Source organism: Micromys minutus (genome assembly GCF_963924665.1).
Source record: "Micromys minutus genome assembly, chromosome: X".
Lineage (NCBI taxonomy): Eukaryota > Metazoa > Chordata > Mammalia > Rodentia > Muridae > Micromys > Micromys minutus.
Window position 1 is genome coordinate 41,773,430 of NC_137970.1, and position 20,688 is coordinate 41,794,117.

Here is a 20,688-nt window from a genome sequence, read left to right on the forward strand (position 1 = left end):
GGTTGGGTATAAGTATCTGAATCTGAATCTTTTAGCTGTTTGTTGGGCCTCTCAGAGGACAGCCATGCTAGGCTCCTGAGTGTAAGCACACCATAGCATCAGTAATAATGTCAGGGGGACATTAGATGAAATGTCCAACAGTGGGGAGTGGGAACTTGTACAGTCTACCGCCAGTAGAAAGACAGGGCATCGAGTGAAGGGACTGGGTTGCCATCCCGCAGTCAAAAACTCTCACCCAGAATTGTTCCTGTCTAAAAGAACTGCAGGGACAAAAGTGTGAGAAGAGACTGGGCGAAAGGAGGCTCAGTGACCAGCCCAAATTGAGATCCAACTCAAGGGGAGGTTCCAAGGTCTGACACTATAAAGTATTAGCTATTCAGCAAAATCTGTTTACAATCATAGTGAAAAAGATTACTCATAAGCTGCGAGTGAGTTCTATTTAAAGAGTTGAGAAAACTTTTGGCACTACCATTGCTGAACCTGAGCCATCTTGTTGTAGGGGTCTGGCCGGTGTCAGATGTTTGGTAGCATTAGCACTCCTTTGTTAAGACAACCAAAAAATAAAAAGAAAGAAAGAAAGGAAAGAAAAAAACTGGGGGAAAGTGGAGAGGAGTGTTTCGAGACAGGGTTTTCTTCTCTATGTAGCCATGGCTATTCTACAACTCAATCTGTAGACCAGGCTAGCCTCAGAACTCAGAGATCCACCTTCCTCTGTTTCCCAAGTTCTGGGATTAGAGGTGTGTACCACGTGCCCAGCAACAACCAGAATTTTAATGGATGATACCAAGGGTTTCCATAAAGGGTTTACTGTTCTATAATCAGGGTTTACTTTAGAGGTGGAAACTGGAGGGAGTAGCAATGAGGAAACTTACAATGACTAGACTGATGTTCTGGAATAGGCGTATATTAAGATTTTGAGGTTATAGAACAGGTATATATTGATATTGTGTTTTGATTAATGTTCTTTTTAAAACTTGCCACAGATGTGTCAAAGCTCTTCAGTCAGCTTTATTCTTAAATGCTGCATAATGTGTACTTTTTTTCTTATAACATTTTATAAACCTAATTTCTTGCTAACTCAGAACTATGGATTTATCACTGTAGATATGACTATGTAGCAAGTATCTATTGAAAACTAAAACTGAATTATTTTTTAAGTATTGTTTTGAAAAAGACAAGAAATATCAGGAGCACTCCCAACTTCCTTCTACAAAGCCAGTATCATTCTGAAGCCCAAGCCAGATAAAGATAATACAATAAAAGAAGCTTTAGTGCAATATCCCTGATGAACATAGACTTTAAAATACTCAATAAAATAATTGCAAATGAATATAGACATATATCAAAAAGATTTTATACTATGGCCAAGTTACCTTTATCTTGGAAATGCAGGGATAATTCAACATATCCCAGTCAATAATTATAATAAACTGCACATGTGGACTTGAAGAGAAAAACACCATGCTCCTCACAATAAATGCATCACAAAGAGGCCTCTCTGACTGAAAAGGAAGCCCATAGAATGGGAATCATTGCCTGTTTATACCTCTGATAAAGGGTTAGTATCTAGGATATATAAAGAGCTAAAAAAGAAAGGAAGGAAGGAAGGAAGGAAGAAAGAAAGAAAGAAAGAAAAGGCCCATTCAAAAAGTGAACACAGTTCTCAAAAGAAGAAACAAACAAACAAAAAAAAGAATAGAGGGGAAATGCAATCTAAACAATTTTGAGATTTCACCTTTGCCCAGTAAGAATGGAAAAAGCAAACAAAACAACCAAGAAGAAATGCTTGAGGGGATGTGGATAAAAGGAGCCCACATTCACAGTTGATGCTATCTTAAACCTGTCCAGCCAGCTCTGAAAATCTGAGTGGAAGTTCCTCAAAAAGCTTAAATGAAATCTGCCTTATAACTCAGCTCTACCACTCCTTGTCACATGTCTAAGGGACGTGACACCCTACTCCACAGATCCTTACTCAGCCATGTTCACTGTTGCTCTGTCTATGAGAGCTAAGAAATGGAAAGAACCTTTATGTTCTTCACTGAGGAAAGCAGAATATAAAGGTGATATATGCACACTATTGAATATTATTCAACTCTAAGGAAAAATGAAATCATAAAATTTTCAGGTAAATGGATGAAACTATAAAAGATAATGTGGAATGAGGTAACCCAGAGACAGGAAGACAAACACTGCATGGTCTCTATCAGATGTGGGTCCTAGCTCCCTATGAGTACATGAGCCACACTAAACCAATTTTAGCATGCTGTTTTTAATATAGTTTTATAATTATATATGTAACAACAAAATTAATTGAATTGGGAAGATGCATGGGAGGAGTTGGAGAGAAGGAACATGGAAGAACTTGGAGAGAGGACAGGGAAGGGAAGAAATGATGCAACTATATTTTAATTAAAAATTGAATTAAAATATTTCAGCTGGGTTGGAGTAGGTAGTAGGGGCAGACAACCAAAGTGAGGCTTTGTTCACTGCTGAGCTGTGGTATCTGACAGCTATTTGGCATCTTAGCTATCTCAGGGTATGACCCCTCTTGTTCAAGCTTTCTACCTGACTGCTGACCTAGGCAGCTCTCTAGCCTTCTGGTTGATTTGCAATTCCCTGTTAAACCCTTCCTATTGCAATATATCTATCACATTCTTGATTTTCTGTGAGCTAAATGCTGTCTGGCTGAGCACAACCCTTTGGTAGTCTTAGGCATACGAGTCCAGCTTCTATGGCTGTCTTTGCTTTTATGGTACACAGTGTCCTAGAGGGGACCATCCCTTGAATGTTTAAGCTTTGAGATGTGCCTATTTCAGACCTGTACCAAGAAACTTCCCCTTTTCTGTTCTAAAGGTCATGGTTGCTTTTAGTTGGGATCCCTACTCAGACCCCAGGTTGAACATCAGTCTGATATCATTGGGAAGGGGAGAGATGTGTATATTGTAAAATATTGCTATATGCAGCAGCTGACTCATGCCTTCAATGTCTCTACTTGGATAAACTACTTTTAAGAGGCATATATATATATTTCAGCTTGGTATGGTGGCATACAACTTTAATTCCAGAACTGGAGAGACAGAAGCAGATAGATCTTTGTTCCAGCCTAGGGTAGTCTACATAGTGATTCCCAATCTAACTAGAACTACATTTCAAGTCTCTGCATCTAGAACAAAAACATACTAAAGAAATGAAAAGGATTGTTTCCAGATTCTGGCTATTACAAACAAGGCTGCTATAAACATAGTGGAACATGTGCCCCTGTGGCATGGTGGGGCATCTTTTGGATATATGCCCAAAAGTGGTATAGTTGAGTCCTCAGGTAGTACTATATCCAATTTTCTGAGGAAGTGCCAAACTGATTTCCAGAAAGGTTGTACCAGCTTACAACCCCACCAACAGTGGAGGAATGTTCCTCTTTCTCTGCATTAACTCACTGTTAACGTAGGAGCAACCTGACTCCAGCCTTTATCAATGAAGACTCCAGAGGGTTTAGTTTGTTTGCATCAGGCATTTTCTTTTTGCCTTTGCATTCTCTGGGTATATGATAAACTCTATCTCTTCTTGTTCTCTTGGAACTAAGTTAATTTCCTAAATAGAGCTAACCAATTGCTGGCACAGTTATCCTAACCAAAGGACTGTAGCTTTAATATTATCCAGGTCCTTAGTTTACAAAGTTTCTCCCTTCTAGGTGGGTGTCTGTACTGTCTGAACTCCTGCTCCTCGAGGCATTCCAGCCTAGCAACCAAGCTTTCACATGTTACAGTTTCCTAAGATACTCTATTTCCTATAGTTATTTCAGCTACAGCTCCCTTGAATGTTCTATCTCAGTGACTCCGAATAACTACCAAGCATGGGTCCATGATAATCCAACATACCCCCTGTTCCAGACTTATTGCCACGTACAACCAAGTTCTCAAAACAAATGTAAACCCTATTAAAACAACTTAGTTTTACTCACCCAAAGTCTTGTGACTTTGAAAGAAAAAAAAAAAAAAAAAAAAAAACAGTGTCTCTGCCATTATGCACATCTAAAAATGGCCTTTCAGGCAAACCACTAGCATTGTCTTCCACCAGTGATATCTACCCGATTGGGATTGTACTCAGAGTATTTTAAACAATTCAGTTGGAGGCTTGATGCCCCAGTGTAGGAAAATGCCAGGGTCGGGAGGTCAGAGGGAGTGGGTGGGTGGGTGAGTGAGCACTCTCATAGAGGCAGAGGGAGAGGGGATGGGATAGGGGGATTTTGGAGGGGAAACCCGGAAAGGGGATAATATTTGAAATGTAAGTAAAAGTATTCAATAAAAAAATCATCATCAACAACCACAACAACAAAAACCCCAATCCAATTGGAAAATACAATACATTAACAGTTGGGTTGATGATCCTCCTGCCTCTCCTAATCGATGAAGAAATATGGACAGAACCAGAGTCCGCAGGAGAGTACAGATACAGAATCCAACTGCTCAGAGGAGGGTCACTACTGTCAAATGGGCTACTAAAAAACCTCAGAAAGGTGACCACTATCTATTGTAACCCAATCCATCAAGGAATGTCCACTAACAAGACCACCATCTGTAAATTGGGTTCACAGTTACTGCCCAGGGTATAAGAGGAATCTGGAATCCATGAATAGCACACTGTGAGTTGAGACTGAAGAGAGGAAACAGGGAAGAGACTTTCCCATCCAGCCTGTGTCCTTCACAGAGTTCCTAATGATTTTAGCAGGCCAGTTCTGCTCTCCCATCTTCCTCACCTTTCCCCCATTTCTCCCCTCTCCGTCTCCTTATCCCTCCCTTTCCTTCTTATCTCTACCTCTCATCTTTTCCTCTTTCCCAAACTCTCCTCTTCCCTTCTGAGTTTCCCACTCTCCCTCCTTCCATCCCACTGTCACATTTTTGTTGCATTCGTCTCTTGTTTTTCTACCTCTTCTTATTCCTTCCATTTGATAAAGCCTTTTACTAGGCTTTCATAAAATACAGTGTCCTAGTCTGTGAGGTCTCTGTCTCTGTTCTTGAGAGCTGGGAATGTTTGAAACCATCTGACTGCATTCCTTTACTCTTATCTTTTCAGTCTACCATTATTCAGAATTACCTCATTTCCGTTGTCCCTGCTGTTGACTCCTTCTTTTTACATTCCTCTCCTTCACATGTGTTCTATCAATCCAATGACATTCACTAGTATTACTCTCATCCTATCCACTCAATGAACACAGTAATCAGTATCGTGGGGCTTGCAGTACTATGAGTTCCCTTACTTCCTAACATTGTTGGCATTTAAAGAGTGCTTGGTTGCTATTTGACTGTCACTGTATGTTCATAGTGTACAAAAAGAGGACATATATCTTTAACATTTTAAAATATTTTAAGAGTTTTAAACATACATACACTCTTTGTTATGATTTCTATTGATGTGATAAACAGTATGACCAAAAGCAACTTGGGGAAAAAGGATTTTGTACTGGCTGGTTTTGCATCAACTTGACACAAGCTGGAGTTATCACAGAGAAAGGAGCCTCAGTTGAGGAAATGCCTCCATGAGATCCAGCTGTAAGGCATTTTCTCAACTAGTGATCGGGGGTGGGGGGCTGGGGGGGCAGCCCATTGTGGGTGGTGCCATTCCTGGGCTGGTAGACCTGGGTTCTATAAGAAAGCAGGCTGAGCAAACTAGGGGAAGCAAGCCAGTAAGTAACATCCCTCCATGGCCTCTGCATCAGCTCCTGCTTCCTGACTACTTGAGTTCCAGTCCTGACTTCCTCTGGTGATGAACAGCGATATGGAAGTGTAAGCTGAATAAGCCCTTTCCTCCCCATCTTGCTTCTTGGTCATGATGTTTTGTGTAGGAATACAAACCCTGACTAAGACAGATTTATTTCAACTTAGAACTCATCTTAAAACATTTCTCCAATACTAGAAAAGAAAGAACGGGAAATACAGCCAGGAATCTGGGGGAAAGAACTGAGGCAGAAACCAGGAAGGAATGCTGATTACCAAAGTGGATGGACCAGTTTTCAATCTCATCAACAATGACTAAGGCTTCTCTTTTCCACACATTTCTTTCAGCATTTGTCACCAGTTCTGTTGATCTTTACCACTCTGATTGGAGTATAATAAAATCTCAGAGCTGTTTTTATTTGCATTTCCCTAACTCAGCAATCAACAGAATGGGAAAGGATCTTTACCAATCTCCTACATCTGATAGAGGGCTAATATCCAATATATACAAAGAACTCAAGAAGTTAGATTCCAGAGAATCAAATAATCCTATTAAAAATGGGGGAGGGGCTGAAGAGATGACTCAGTGGTTAAGAGCACTAACTGCTCTTCCAAACATCCTGAATTCAAATCCCAGCAACCACATGGTGGCTCACAACCATCTGTAATGAGATCTGATGCCCTCTTCTGGTGTGTCTGAAGACAGCAACAATGTACTTATATATAATAAATAAATAAATCTTTAAAAAAATAAAAATAAAAAAATGGAGGACAGAGCTAAACAAAGAGTTCTCAACTGAGGAATATCGAATGGCTGAGAAGTACCTAAAGAGATGCTCAACATCCTTAGTCATCAGGGAAATGAAAACAACCTTGAGATTCCACCTCACACTAGTCAGAATGGCTAGGATCAAAAACTCAAGTGACAGCAGATGCTGGCGAGGATGTGGAGAAAGAGGAACACTCCTCCACTGTTGGTGGGGTTGTAAACTGATACAACTACTCTGGAAATCAGTCTGGAGGTTCTTCAGAAAATTGGACATAGTACTAGTTGAGGACCCAGCTATACCATTCCTGGGCATATACACCAAAGATGCTCCAACATATAATAATGACACATACACCACTATGTTCATAACAGCCTTGTTTGTAATAGCCAGAAGCTGGAAAGAATCCAGATGTCCTTCAACAGAGGAATGGATACAGAAATTGTGGTACATTTACACAATGAAGTACTACTTAGCTATTAAAACAATGACTTTATGAAATTCTTTGGCAAATGGATGGAACTAGATAGTATCATCCTGAGTGAGGTAACCCAATCACAAAAACCACATATGGTATACACTCTCTGATAAGTGGATATTAGCCCCAAAGCTTGGAATACCCAAGATACAATCCAGAGACCACATGAAACTCAAAACGTTGGAAGACCAAAGAGTGGATGTTTCAGTCCTTCTTAAAAGGGGAAACAAAATATTCTCGGAAGAAAATACAGAGACAAAGTTTGGAGCAGAGATTGAAGGAAAGGCCATTCAGAGACTGCCCCACCCAGGAATCTATCCCACATACAGTCACCAAACCCAGACAATATTATAGATGCCAAGAAGAACATGCTGACAGAAGCCTGATATAGCTGTCTCCTGAGAGGCTCTGCCAGAGACTGAAAATTGAGTTGGATGTTCTCAACCAACCATTGGACTGAGAATAGGATCCCTTAGAAAAGGGACTGAAGGGGCTGAAGGGGTTTTCAGGACCACAGGATGAACAAAAATATCAACCATGCAGACCCCCTGAAGAGCTCTCAGAGACTAAGCCACCAACCAGAGAACCCATGTAACTGGCTTCAAGGAGAAGAGAGGTCCTTGGCCCTGTGAAGGCTCAATACTCCAGTGTAAGGGAATGCCAGGTGAGAGAAATAGGAGGGAGTAGTGAGTGGGGGAACACTCTCATAGAGGGAGGGGAGATGGGATAGGGGGATTCCAGAGGGAAGACCAGGAAAGGGGATAATATTTGAGGTGTATGTAAAGAAAGTATTCAATAAAAAATAAATAGAAATAAAATAAAAAATATACAGAAATATTTTAAATGAAAATTTCAAAATAAAAGCAATAAAATGTAGAGTTGTAGACTTTGTTCTCAACATATACATCCATAATACAACTTCTGTATCTAAGGCTCAGATTTCATTGCAGAACCAGGGGTGTAAATAGTGTAAAAGACAGAGGACCTGGAGTTTGCTGTGAAATTTTTGTTTCTTAGAAATACCAGAAGCGGTACCCATAGAGTCTTACCAGCATGGCAGCCTAAGCATGAGCTGAACCAATATGATGCCAGTAAACATGGTAATGTACAAAGCTTACTAGGCCTCAACATTACTCAAAGAACTAGAAGAGACCAAGGAATGTGGAGACCCGGAGACAGTCTTTCCCAGGGAAGAGCATATTAATTAGTTATCTATTGCCAAAGGGCTAGCCCTAAAAACATACATACAAATAATGTACAGACTAGCATGTCACCTTTATGTAATTAGAAATATATATATTATAATAATAATAAAAAAGAGACCATAGATGAGACGAAAGAGATATGGAGGGGGTTTGAAGGAGGAAAGAAGATGGGGTAATGAGGTAATTACACTGTAAACAAATGAGGTAATTATATTATAAACAAAAAATTAAAAATAAATAATTAAGTAAATATAAATGTTACTCAGATTTTTGAACAGCTTGATCCAAATAATGCAACAGCTATCAATTCTGACATGTCCATGCAGATAAAAGCAGTTAGGAAGAAGCCATAGCTTATACTAATAAGTTCTTCCATTTGGGTGGTTATTCTTCTAATCAACTGGATTTTCAATGGGCTCTGTTCAAGGTAGGTTACATACAGCCTTGAGGTTTTTGACAGGATAATTAGGAATTAATTTGGATCCACCTCCTGTGTGCTTGTACCCACAAAAATAAGAGCATAGATGTGGCCCAGTTATGTCAGCACATCCTAGAAAAGCAAAATGCTTTTGATCAGATTGGTTTCCTGTACAAATCTTGACATAATTTGAGGTTTCAATCTCTTTAACGTGGGAAAAGATTCTGTTTCTGTTGGAGAAAAGCTGTTAGGTTCTTCCTTTTTCATCATCTTTAAAGTCCGGTGTTAAGAACTGCAGCAAGCTCCCTCTGAACTAATCATGAAGGTCAACACTGAACACATAAAAATGGGGTGAGGTGAGAAGCCAATGAAGTCCTGTACGTATTGTTTGATGGGGGCATGACCATGTCAAGATCTCCAATGCCTCATACCCATGGGAGTGGCAAAGGCTTCCCCCAGATGAGGCTCAGAGGGATGGCAAAGGCTTCCTCTAGTCCAAGTGTGAATGTTGACAGTAGGTAGTGAAATTGTTTCTTGTCTATAATTTTAGCATTAAAGCTACTAGGTCATGAGAATGTTCAATATTTATAAAATTACTCAAATGCTATCTGAGATGGCTGTTCAGAAAGAGTTATCACCTCAGGCCTGAGAATGCCATACTTAGAAAAGTCAACTTGAAATGTTTGCCCTTCACAAACACTGGAGAACGTAATTATCAAGAGGGATCTCTATGATGCCACAGTTACAATAGCACATCATGTCCAGTTAGCGTAAACAACGTGGTTTATATCAAATATCCGCTTTCCTTCTGAAAATCTGCAATTTTGGAACATGCCATACAAAGAGTACCATATAATCCATCTCTTATGAAGGCTACTGAACTTAAAATAGGCTAATGGGCGGTGCTGGAGTTAGTGAGTAACGTCAGGCTCGGGTCCCAAAGTTTCACTGGTTTGTTTAAGCCCATGCCTCCTTTCATTAAACTTGCCACTTCTCATATTCTAGTTCTGATCCTGCAATACCTTTCAGGAACTACTTTCTTAAGAACTATACACTCTCTCTTATTCCTCCAATTATTCAGTGGATGTGTTGAATTCCTCCCCAAATATTGGGTCTCAGAAGCTGAACTCAATAGAATGGGAAAGAAAAGTTTAAAAAATTCTTTTGATAACTTCTCAAAAGGTTGGGGAGAAAAGAGTATAAGAGCCAAGAAAAGTAATCCCGAACAAGGTATCAATCTTCCTAACTTAAAGATGAAGGATTAAAAAGCAGAATCATGTAAGAACTCATGCTCCATCTTAGTCCTTCATAGCTGACTAGAACCAGTTCACACGCCCTTCTGTTGTTTCCTAATATTCATTTTTTGAAAACTGAACAAAGTGAGCTGCTCACATGCTCTAAGAAGCAAGGTCCTATCTCGCTGAGGTGTGGGTCGTCATTGTTGTACTGCTTCTCCAGGTCTCTCACGAAGCCCATCTGAAATCTGTAGATGTCTTCAATGTTTCCAAAGATGACTTTCAGCTGCTCATCACTGAACATGTCCCTTCTCTTTCGGCACTGCTTCAGGTAGCCCTGCAGACAAAGGGAAAGCTTAGGGTGAGGATGTCCCTCTTATTGCTTCCTATGAGTGCATCATTTCAGTTCCATTAAGTAGGCAGCTAATTCTTCTTTTTTTTTTTTACATATTCACTTTACATCCCCCTCACTGCCCCCTCCCAGTCACCCCCTCCCACAATCCTTCCCCTTCTCCCTCCCCAACCCTTCTCCTCTGAGCAGGTGTGGGACCCCCTGGGTATTTCTTCCACCTGGGCATATCAACTCTTTCAGGTTGTGCACTTTCCTCTCCCACTTAGGCCAGACAATGCAGCCCAGTTAGGAGAGCACACCTCTTGTACAGACAACAGATTTAAGGATATCCCCCATTCCAGTTGTTTAGGACCCACAAGAAAACCAAGCTACACATATTGGAAGAAGAGGAGGAAGGATTACAGCCCTGAAAAGGACAGGAACTCCACAGGAAGACCAACAGAATCAACTAACCTGGACTCATGGGGCTCTCAGAGACTGAACCACCAACCAAAGAACATACAGGGGCTAGGCCTAGGCCTCCCTGCACAGATGTAGTAGACAGGTAATTCTTATTTTCAGTTTTCATAAGTGGATATAGGGCTCTAGTGAAGGAAGCCACTACAATAGTAAGTCTTCATGTTTGTATGAGGAAAATAACTGTCAGTCAAAGGATAATTTCCCAGAACCTAGATTATAATCAGCATTAATTATATTAAGACTTGTAGGAGAAAATGAAGATATAACTCAGTTGCAAAACATTTGCCTAGAATACACAAGACCTAGGTTCAATTTCTAGGTACCCAAAGGAGTCTTTGTTGTTGTTGATGATAAGAAATAGAATACCAAAGACATGAATGGCTCCATCAAAAGAAAAATTACTAAAATAAAAATGTTTGTACAGGAATCTAGCAATTGAGGTCAGAGCACAAAAAGCACTGAAAGAGAAAAAGGAATTGAGAAAATGAAACCATTATTTTCTTAGTATTCTGAGAAAAGGGCTATGTAGCCCAAGCTGGCCTTGAGCTCATAATTCTGCTTCAGATCCACAAGGCCTCAATATATCACAATAGGCCACTATATCTGGCTCCAAGCCATTCTTTTAAAAAATTCATTGCTATCTAAGTCCAGGAAAGATGATCTTAGATAGTAAACCCAAGAGTAATTAGATTTATCTGAAACACATAAAGACAAATTCTTACAGAATTTCAATGATAAAGTTTCAACTGACAAAAGAAATTCATTGCCTGATGAGAAACCCTTAACACATGATGACAAAAAATATTCAGCCTAATAGCACACTCCCTAAGATGTCAGTCAATTCAGAAAATAATTAATGATTATGTCCCTTCTTCCTGTTTGAAAGGATAAGGAATAATCCAAACATCATATAATATGCAAAATGCAGCAAGGATATAGAGTTCAAAAACAGTATGGAGAGTATATCTATAAGAAAGAATGAAAGGAAATGCCAATGAAGCTTTCCAATAATAGTCCAAACCGACCCATTATCATTGTGAAGGATCTTGTATTATTTCTATTATGTGTGTATGGAAATTATGAGTGCATATTAAGAAGAATCCAGGATGGTAGGGTGCCTTCTTAAAGTTAATGGTAGAGAAGAAATACACATTCAATTTAATGGGATATTATACAGTCATTAAAGTGAATGAAACATACTGAAGAAACATGGAAGAGGTTTATGATATAATGTTAAATATAGAATATGAATAATGGATCAATATGATAACACTTTTATAAATGCACACACCTAAATCTTTTCCTTCTATTGAAAGTAGATTTTTTTCCTTATGTAATAGATCCTGATTATGGTTTCCCTCCCTCTATTCCTTCTAGTTTCTTCCTACCTTTACTCCTACTCAGATTCATTCTGCATGCCTCTCATTAGAAAACAAGCCTAAGGGATAATAATAAAATAAAAGATGAAACAAAACCTGACACATCAGAATAGGACAATCCAAACAAACAGAAGGCAAAGAGCTCAAGAAAAGGCATAAGAAACAGATACAGATGGAAGGGCCCACTCATTAACATTCTTGGGAATCCCAGAAAGGTACAAAACCAGAATCATACTATCTATATATAAAGGACATATAATATACATTCTCAATTTCTAGTACCAAATTATTTTATATATAATCTGTGTAATATGTATGTATATATACAATATTATATATAATAAAAGATATTTTTCAAAGGAGCCCTGACTTTACATTATAAGATAAGAAATCATCAAAGATTTCATTGAATTTGTTTTCTATTGGCCATCTACTGCTGGGAATGTGGCCTACACTTATTAGTAGTTTGCTTCTCCAGTGAGATTCCTTTGGAGAAAACGGATTTCAATTTGCAAGTGGTTATCAATCAGTAATAGCTTCTGGGATAGGAATGGGGTCATATGTCTACTTCTCCTTTCAATTCTAGGACCCCATCTTGTGCAGACATGTACAGGCCCTGTGTCTAACCCTTAATCAATATGTAACGTCTGTGGTTCTATAGGTCATCACTTAATTATCATTAACCTTACAGTTAATAGTCACATTTAAGTGAATTCATACCAGATTTGTCTTTCTGGTTCTTGTATACCTCACTCAGAATGATTTTTTTTCTAGTTCCATTTACCTGTGAATTTTATGATTTCATTTTTTATTGCTGAGTAATATTCCATTGTGTAAACATACCACATTTTCCTTATCCATTCCTCTGGTGAAGGACATCTAGGTTGTTCCCAGTTTCTGGCTCTTATGAATAGAGCAGGAATGTACATATTTGAGCAGTATCTCTGTCAAAGAATGAATCCTCCTTTGGGTTATGCCTAAGAATAGTATGGCTGAATCTTGAGGTAGAGCAATTCCCAGTTTTCTACAGAACTGTTCCACTGATTTCTAGTTGCACTCTCACCAGCAGTGGAGGAGTGTTTCCCTTACTACACATCCTTGTTAGCATGAGTTGTTAATTGTGTTATTGTTCTTAGCCATTCTGACAGGTATAAGATGGAATCTCAAAATAGTTTTGATTTGCATTTCCTTGATGGCAAAGGAGGTTGAACATTTTCTCAAGTGCTTCTCGGCCATTTGAGATTCCTCTGTTGAGAATTCTTAGATTTGTACCCCATTTTTATCCCATTTTTAAAGTTGGTTATTTGTTTTCTTGGTAACAAGTTTTTTGAGTTCTGCGTGTACACTGGATGTTAGCCCTCTACTGGATGTGTAGTTGGCAAAAAATCTTTTTCATGTGGGCTGCTACTTTGAGAGAATTATAGTGTCCTTTGCTGTGCAGAAGTTTTTCTGTTTGATGAGGTCTCATATATTAATTGTTGAACTTAGTGTTTGGAATACACCTTAATTTTTACCTTAAATAAATCAAATTACAATAAATTGTGCACAGGCAAAATTCTGCTCAGATCAACAGCTCATTGTTTAGCTGGGTCATTTGATTTCTTGACTGTCTTTTTAGTTCTTCATATATTCTGGATAACAATCCCCTTCTTTGCAGTTTCAACTAACTAGTCAGAATGGCTAAGATCAAGATAACAATTGACAACAGAATGGAAAGGACAACCCATATCCACTGTTGAGGAGATTGCAGACTGGTACAGCAACTCTGGAAATCAGTACGAAGAATTTTCTAAAGCTAAAAAATTAATCTACTATATGCTAATCTATACCATCCCTTTACATATAGCCAAAAGACTGACATCCTACTTTAAAGATTCTTGCTCAGTCATATTCACTGCTCTTTTATTCACAAAACCTAGAAAATGGTAACAGCCTAAATAAATGTCCTTCAAGTGATGATCAGATAATGAAAATGTGGTGCATATATACAATGGGATTCTTTTCAACTCTAAAGAGAAATGAAAATAAAACTATGAAAACTTTAGATAAGTGGATAGAACTAGAAACTATTATAGTAACCCAGACTCAGAAAGAGAAGTTCACATATTATCTCTTATTTCTGGATCCTAGGTTACATTAACCTGGAATAACCACAAAAGACAAGATCATAGAAAGGGACCATATAGGGAGAGCAGTAGAGAGGAGAACAGCAAGATATGACATAGATAGAAACATTGGGGCAGCACTTTAGCTGTGGATGTGAGATAGAGTTGCTGTGGCTGTTTGGTTTTGGTTTTAATTATATCTCATAATGTAGCCCAAACAGGCCTCCAATTCATGATTCTCAAATTTCAGTTTCCTGCAATGATTGAGGTTATAGGTACAGGCTACAGTTATCACATGGAGCTTAAAACCAAGGTTTAAACATAGAAGACAGAAATAACATGGTAAAACTTATTAGATAAAGCAAGAATTTCTTGATGGTGAAGCAACTGAGACTAATCCAAATGACCACGGAAAGATAGGCAATATTTTCTGGAGACATCTGAGAATAGAACTGATTTCACATTTATATTATGCCTGAGCTAATTTTGCCCCAGAGACAGAAAAGACATCATTTTGAAGCATCTTTTTAGCCCTGTTTGTTTAGTACTTAATTTCTTCTATTGTAAAATTAGTACCATGGTTACAAATGGCAATGTCACAGATGATTAGTCATAATGATCCGAGCTTAGCTCTGAGATTTTATCCCCCTGGCTAGATTTAGAAATCTGTGGAGAGTGCGGTAGATTCTCATATTAACACATTTACACTCCAATAAGATGTGTGTCCTTGAATGCTAAGGAGGAAGAGGCAGAATGTACAAAAGAGACCTTTCTCAGTACCATAGTACAAAGCCACACAGTACAAAGCCAGAGAGATTGAGAGCCACATCTTCCTTAGAGAGCAAGCTCCCCATCCCACTTATTTTAGAGATAGGGAACAAGGTAAAGGGTTAAAAAGACTCTGCTAAGGTTTCTTAGCCAGACACCAAAATATGACTTGACCCTGGGACTCTCAGTTCTAACTCTGACACTCTTTCTGAAAATTTTTGGTGCTGAAGGCTTTGGTTTATAGAAAATACAGCCTAAAGCTAGAATACTGACCATGGCCCAGCTAAACACAGAATTTTCTAATTCTCTTTGATATCTATTGCTGTGAGTGGAACAAAGAGATAGCTTCTAAAGTCTTCAACAAAAGCTCTGAGGAGGTTAACTGAATTGGACAAATCCTCAAAGCAGAGTCACCACACTCCTTTTTCTGTACAAACTAGCATAGCCATTGTTGTACCTTGTGTTTTGAGACCACAGTGTTCGAGAGTTGGGGGAAATAAGGCATACTTCTAAGACTAATAGGATTTCATGGAATTTGAGTCTAGAAACACTAAGAATTTTTTTTTCTAATTAAGGATAACTTGTTGGTTCAGAAAATAATATTTACCCTCTTTGAAGATTAAATGAAACTCAATGTGATAATCAAACAAGTACATAAATACAAACAATTATATTTATTTTGCAATATTTTTGAGAATCTACTATGTGTCAGACTGTGGGTTATTCATATGCATCAGTAATTAACAAGTGAGATCCCTTTCCTTTTATGACATTTACATTCTAATATGATAGGTAAGCTATAAAAAAGGATACAGAAATACACAATTTATCTAATAGTCAAAAGTATAATGGAGAAAGGAAAATGAAGAATCAATGCAAGCTTGACGTTTTAAATAGAATATTTGAATAAAAACTTGAAGCACCTAATTGGAGGAGGATTTCTCTGGGCAGGGAAAGGTCTCTTTTTGTGAGCATGTCTGGCTCTAGATGAATAGCAAGAAGCCAATAAGGGTGGGTTAGTAAGAACATAGAAAAAGAAGCAAGAGGTGAAGCCAAAATAGTGAAGGGGTTGACACTACCTGCCCTTGTAAGTAATAACAGTTTCCATTTTTACTCAAAGGGAAATTATGAGCCACTGGAAGGTTTTGAGCAAAGGGGGAAATTACCTTAGGTCATGATAGCCTGCCCTAGTTATCAAGTGGTGAACAGATTCTACTTTGTCTATTATAGATACTATAATATCTGCAAATTCTCATTTGGAGATTTCTAAGTCCTTATGTTTCTATGTCCTACTTCTCAAACCTTCATATTTGTAAATCAAATGGGTAAATTGCTAAAATGTACAATTTTACTCAGTAAGTCTGAGATAGAGCCAAAGATTTTATATGTGTAAGAAGTTCTCAGGTGATGTAGATATTGCTGGCTACAGTAGAAACCTTTGAGAAGAAAAGGAGAGCTATGGACAGATGAGTGAACAGAAAAAAATTTTTGAAGGGAGAAATAAAAAGACATTTTCTAAAAATATCTGGATCACTATTTAATTATAGCATTATATCTATGATCTGGGGGTACAGAGCAGTTGTAGTAAACTTGCCTAACTTGTTCACACCCCATGACAATTCATATGTAAACAATAACAGTACATTTCTTTAGTTCCCTCAACAACATTAAGGAGTAGATATATAATGAAGTGCAAAAGACAAAGGAGAAACTTGAGCTCAGAGTATGTGTATACTTGATTCAGGGGTTACCTTTAAGGCTATGGGGTTAATTTGTTGAGCTTTAACAGTCAGAACAGTATGTTCCTAGAACCTGTGTTCTTTCTGCCCTATCTTACTGCTTTGTGACATGAAGAGGCTCATTCTTAATCTATTTAACTGAGAAAAGAAAATGAGCTCATGTTAAATTTAATATCCATTAATTATCTTTCCATAGGTGTACTGTCCAATGTAATTTCAAATAGTAGTGTGCCTTTGTTTAAATTAACTCTCTTTAAAGGAAAAAAAGTTGTCCTCAATAACACCAGCCATATTTCAAAGCTTGGCTAGCTAATAGATGTCTAATAGAGAGAGGAGACAACACATTCATCACCACAGAAAGTTCTGTTAGATAGCTCTGCTCTAGGGAAACTAGGTCTTTAAAAATATGACAACTATACTCTCAACCACAAAGCAGACCCCAGGTTAGGAAAAGAAATTAGGCTCTAATTTCTCCTAAGAGGGAAGGAAACAAGATGAGTCAATGAAACATTTTTCTAAGGTCAAAAGAAAGCTGGGTGATTTTGGTTTGGGGTGTGTATGTGTGTGTGTGTGTGTGTGTGTGTGTGTGTGTGTGTGTGTGTGCGTGTGTGTGTAGGCCTTTTCAAAGAGGGCTAGAGAGACAGTTCAGTGGTTAAGAGCACTGGATACTCTTCCAAAGGACCTGAGTTGGATTGCTATCACCTACATAGTGGATTACAATCATCTATAACTCCAGTTCCAGTGATTTAATGCTTCCTCATGTACCAAACACACATGTGGTACACAGACAAAGCACCCATATACATAAGATAATGACTTTGAAAACATTCTTTTCTCCATTTTCTATTGATTTCCCCTTAGTGCTTAGCAATAAATCCTTTGAAAATGTTAACTAGCCTCCATTAAGATAAAGAGAACATGGGTCTGGGGGGAGGGTTGTAGGGAGGCTCCCATAGTCTAGAGAGATAGAAAGCATGGAGTTAGGGCATATAAAGATACACAAGCTAAAGGAGCTGAGGCTTGTTGATATAGCCTTCATCTTGTGTTGATTTCTTTTACCAGGATGTATATATTTAAATTAACCACAATGTTCTTCAAGTGAGGGAAGAGTACCAGCACATTAGGATCATAAGTGATGCTCTTGAAACTTAAATATGCTCATGGCTCACCATAGCCACTGATGCATAATTCACAACTTAGGTGGCAGGAGTGGAGAACTTACAATTTACATCCTTTAAAAAAATTCCTAGGGATGCTTCTAGACATTCAAGCTGGTCTCTTGCTTAAATTTTCTTTAATGAATGAGGTAGGTTAGGCTTTTGCTGGATCAGAACCCAGAGTTTAAGAGAACAGATTCAGGAAAGGAAAGGACAAAGACAAAGAGGCGGGCAGAGAAGTAGAAGGACAGAAGGTAAATATTAATAAGTTAATAACAGAGATGAATAAACTGAAGGAGAGAAAGAAATAGAAAACCTAAAGGATGCAACCTCATTCCACTGAAAACAACTGGGAGGTGAGTCCAGCTGCCTTTTTGGTCATTTTGGGACTGCCCCAGGCAGGCTCATGCAGATGGTCAGCTCCTTCTAGAAGTGTCCTGCATTGCACCACACATGCTTCCACATGCACCACCATGGCTACCTCACAAATATCCTTGAGGTGCTTGATGTAATGACGCTCCGTGCTCATGATCTCATTGATGACATTGGCCCGCATCTGGTCCCGGTTCTGTAGTGGCCGGCCCAGACAAAGGCAGTCTGAGTTGGGGTCCAGGTGCCCATTCTGCACGTCACTGGGCCCTTCCTCCACCCCATCCTCCTGGTTCACCCAGAGCTGTGGAAGTAGGCAAAAAAAAAAAAAATGATAATAGGTTAATCTTTGTTGAGAAATCTCCAGTTAAATAGAAAAAATGGATAAATTAGTATCTTTCTGTTTTCACAAAGCCTTCAATCAGAAGCTTTTGAAAACAGAGTATCAGGACTGACTGTAGGATGTCTTGCTGACCCTACAAATGCTTCTAGTTCTCTCTAAGTCTCTAGAAAACTATCTGTAAGATGGAACATGTGATGAATAACTGGATTATTTTGAAGAGGTGTCTTTTTCAAGAAGGAATCAGAAGAAAAGTAATAGCAAATAAATTGTTCCCGCTGAAACATATGTATGTACAATTTGTTTAAAAAACTGAAAAGAAAAAAGAAACTATAGATTTTAGTGCCAAAGAAAGCATTTGAGTGCTTACAACTGTGGGAAGCATAGTTGAATACAGGAGTACATATCTCAAATGACAGAGCTTTAATCTTGATTTTCACCAAAGGATACACAAATAATAATCAAACTTTGACTGTAAAATGACTTAGACCTGAAAAGACAACCTCCTAATGGGTGGAGAAAGGCAACATTCAACGTGAACGTGAAAAAAATATCTCCTTTGAGGAAGCAGGATGAGATGCTTACACTGTGGAAGACTTAGTTTGAATCAAGAAATGATTTCAGTCCCATTTCAGTCCAGTTCTGGGAAGGAGATAAAATCCATGTAGAGAGAAGCAGAGATGGATGGGTTTAATAGATATGGGTGGGTTTACCAGGAAGAGAGGCATAATTAGTGAAGAAACTTGATAATTATTCTTAACAGCTTCCATAGTTTTCCCCTTTACTTTCCAACTTTTGTAATTCCTAACTCAAGACACTGAGAGATTTAGATACATCAGCAGTGTCTATTTTTAAGGAGCCGGTGACTCCTTGAGTTAATGTATAAGGAAGGAATAGATAAAGTCATCACTGATTGTGTATTATTGACAAAGACTTCCCCCAGGTAAGGCATGACAAAGTCTTCCTCTGGACAAAGTACAAGTGTTTAGGAATGATTGACCAGTGTATGTAAAAACTCCCTACTTCAACTCCCTCTTCCAGGATGACTGCACAACTCACAGAGCGACCTCCTATGGAGACTAGCTAACCCTTCCTCACTATGCTGTATATAATATACTTAATGAGATTCTGGGTTGTTGCATAATTGGTGCCACTCCATTAGAACAAGCGTGGAGCACTTTATTCCATCATTTCTTTATGTGTGTCTGTTCTTAATTCATTCCCTTGTTCCCATCAGGTTTTCAGGATTAAGCCATGCAGAATATAACACTATTCACGAGTAGTTTTATGACAGCTAATCCTTTGAGGTGGAACTGAAATAGTACTTCTGAACTGTATTCTTTCTTACTTTCAGTCCTAGGGAGATGGGAAGCATAATTATTACCCAGAATGCCTAAAGATATCAGAAAAATATATTCCACTTACTTGATATAGGCCAAAACAAGTAGAGGTCACTATTTAAATGCATTTTGCATATATGAAGAAATGATCAAAATGTGGTATCTAGAATGTTCCACCTGCAAATGTGCTATCTCTAAGCAAAACATCAGTATGTGTATGTGTGTGTTTTCTTTGAGATATGGATATTACAATAAGTCCTAGCTCATTATGTGGACTATGCTGGCTAAAAACTCAAAAGATCTACCTATCTCTATCTCCTGAGTACTGGGATTAAAGGTATGAATACCATAGTTGGCTCTTTCCTTATTGTTTTTTTTTCAAGATATGTAATTGATCCCCTATTACCTACCCATTAAAATAATTAAGAAGTACCTTTCTTTCTTTGTCTCCCAAGATGATAGACTGTAACTTGTAACATGAAATAAAACCTTTACTTCCCATGTTAGTGTTTGGTCAGCAACAGAAAAGTAGTGTGTGTGTGTGTGTGTGTGTGTGTGTGTGTGTGTGTGTGTGTGTACAAAATACATATACACATATTACTTTTCTGTATATGCATATATATAAACAGTAATATATTGTTCATATATTAATCAATATAACACTTAGCATTCTTGTCTGGCACAAAGACAATCAGCATAGTGTACAGAGTCAGGCAGAGAAACTACTCCTTGTTCCCCAAGGGAAAGATACTTTGCTAATTAAATAAAAAGCACCATAAAAAGATGTTAACAAATTGTTTTTCTTTTCTAACATATATATAATTAGAAGTAATAATCTCCAATAAAACAATAAAAATTTTGGTTAC

General features: G+C 38.2%; 1 protein-coding gene across 5 annotated transcripts in view; it reads right to left on the bottom strand.

Moving 5' to 3' along the window:
* Window positions 1-20,688, bottom strand: part of ARHGEF9 (Cdc42 guanine nucleotide exchange factor 9) — a 93,557-nt gene that overhangs the window by 26,573 nt on the left and 46,296 nt on the right. For all 5 annotated transcript variants that reach the window (XM_080909526.1, XM_080909524.1, XM_080909528.1 and 2 more), the window contains exons 3-4: window positions 18,255-18,446; window positions 9,972-10,151 (exon numbers count right to left, since the gene is read on the bottom strand). In XM_080909526.1, coding sequence (XP_080765652.1) covers window positions 9,972-10,151; window positions 18,255-18,446 — 372 coding nt within the window. The remainder of the gene's footprint in view (window positions 1-9,971; window positions 10,152-18,254; window positions 18,447-20,688) is intronic.